Consider the following 1,919-nt stretch of genomic DNA (forward strand, 5'->3'; position numbering starts at 1 on the left):
GGGAGCACCCCAAGGGCCCCCGCCAGCTGGAGGCCCCCGAGGTCCCGGCGGAGCTTCCGAGCGGCCGAGGAGCTGAGCAGCAGGCGGAAGAAGAGGAAGAAGTGGGAGAAGGCAGCAGCACCGAGAGCAGCCGGGACGCGGTGAGGGGCCGGGAGGGCGGGACCTGGGGAACCCGGGCAGGTGACAGTGGGTATGGAGAGACAGACAGACAGAGGTCGGAGACGGTGAGAGCCCCAGAGCTATGAAACTCCTGAGACTCAGACCGAGGGGGAGGCAGTCACCTGGAGACCTGTGTGCAGAGACCAGATGGACAGAGACCCAGGGGCGGGGAGACTGGGAGACCGAGACCCCAAAGAGTCAGGGACACGGGCAGGCCAGAGGGAGAGTGACCCAGAGACAGAGACCCAGAGAGATGGGTCTGGAGACAGAGACCCAGAAACAGGGCAGAGATGCTCAGAGAAACAGAAATAGAGACAGAAGCCTTGAGAGGGAGATACTCCGAGGAAGAGAAGTAGCAATTCAGAGACAGAGGATGGATTCTGAGCGGGAGACAGGAAGCCCAGAGAAATGGGGGTGGGGTTGGGGGGGGTTAGGGTGTGACTCAGAGAGACCTGGGGAAAGAGAGAGATATCCAGGGCCTAGACAGGGGTGGGCAAACTTTTTGACTCGAGGGCCACAATGGGTTCTTAAACTGGACCGGAGGGCCGGAACAAAAGCATGGATGGAGTGTTTGTGTGAACTAATATAAATTCAAAGTAAACATCATTAAAAAAAAGGGTACGGTTTTTTTTTTTTAGTTTTATTCATTCCAACCAGGCCGGATCCGGCCCGCGGGCCGTAGTTTGCCCACGGCTGACCTAGGGCCAGGGGGAAGGGAACAATGGGGACATTATTGTTTAATAGGTATGGAATTTGAGTTTGAGATGATGAAACATTCTGGAGAATGGACAGTGTTCATGGTTGCACAGCAGTGTGAATGTATTTGATGCTGCTGAACTATACGCTTAAAAATGGTTAATAGGGAAAATTTTATGCTAGGTATATTTTACCAGGATTTAAAAAAGTAAAGTAAACCAGTGAGATGCACCTATGAAAAAACAGTGGTACAATCTGGATGTACAAGGCAGGATGATGTCTTTTTGCTGTTATTTTCTTTTCATTTTTACCTATTTATTTACTAGCTACTTATTTAAAATTTACTAGATAAATTGTATCTAATATAGTCATTCTTAAGTCTTAGAGTTATTTCTTAGAGTTACTGTAGATATTTATATGTTATAGATTACTACCATAGGCCAATTTGGAACAGAAGATTCTAAGTACACTTCCCTGTAGATTCTGTCTTAAGGAGGGGCATTCTTTATTAATTAATGTTTTTGGCCTTTTGTCTTACTTTAACCTTTGACATCTCCAATTCGTGCAGCAAATATTTATTGTGTGCCTACTATAATGTTGGGGGCATTGGGACTGTAGCAGTGAACAAAACACAAATAATCCTGTCTTAATGGAGCTTACATTCTAATGTTCTTCATTTCCTTATTGTAAAGATACTTGGGCTGGGATGGAGGCTGTGGGGGAACAGAAGCCGCTCCTTACTTCCTCCTGCCTCCCTGACCGTGATGTTGGGGCCTCTTCCTTTGCCCCGCTCTCTTTCGTCTCTTATTGCCACACTGTGAAAAACATTAAACCAACAAAAAAAGAAGAGTCAGGTGGCCGCCATATTAGGGCATTGCTAGCTTCAGCGGTGATAAACTCCCATTCCTGTTTCATATCCCTCAATTTGCTTCCCCATCCCTAGTTTTGAAAGCCCATCCCAGGCATTATATTATTACTATTATTTTTTTGTTAATCCTCACCTGAGGATATTTTTTTCATTGATTTTTAGGGAGAGTGGAAAAGAGAGGGAAAGACAGAGAGAA

The 1,919-nt window shown here is 46.6% G+C and overlaps 1 protein-coding gene across 1 annotated transcript in view; it reads left to right on the forward strand.

Moving 5' to 3' along the window:
* Window positions 1-2: 2 nt before the first annotated feature.
* Window positions 3-1,919, forward strand: part of PHLDB3 (pleckstrin homology-like domain, family B, member 3) — a gene marked incomplete at its 5' end in the record, with an annotated part of 20,735 nt that continues 18,818 nt past the window's right edge. Inside the window, one exon of the mRNA XM_014533512.1 lies at window positions 3-140. Within this exon, the coding sequence (XP_014388998.1) occupies window positions 3-140 (138 nt within the window). The remainder of the gene's footprint in view (window positions 141-1,919) is intronic.

The sequence above is a fragment of the Myotis brandtii genome, unplaced genomic scaffold (genome assembly GCF_000412655.1).
Source record: "Myotis brandtii unplaced genomic scaffold, ASM41265v1 scaffold987, whole genome shotgun sequence".
Classification (NCBI taxonomy): domain Eukaryota; kingdom Metazoa; phylum Chordata; class Mammalia; order Chiroptera; family Vespertilionidae; genus Myotis; species Myotis brandtii.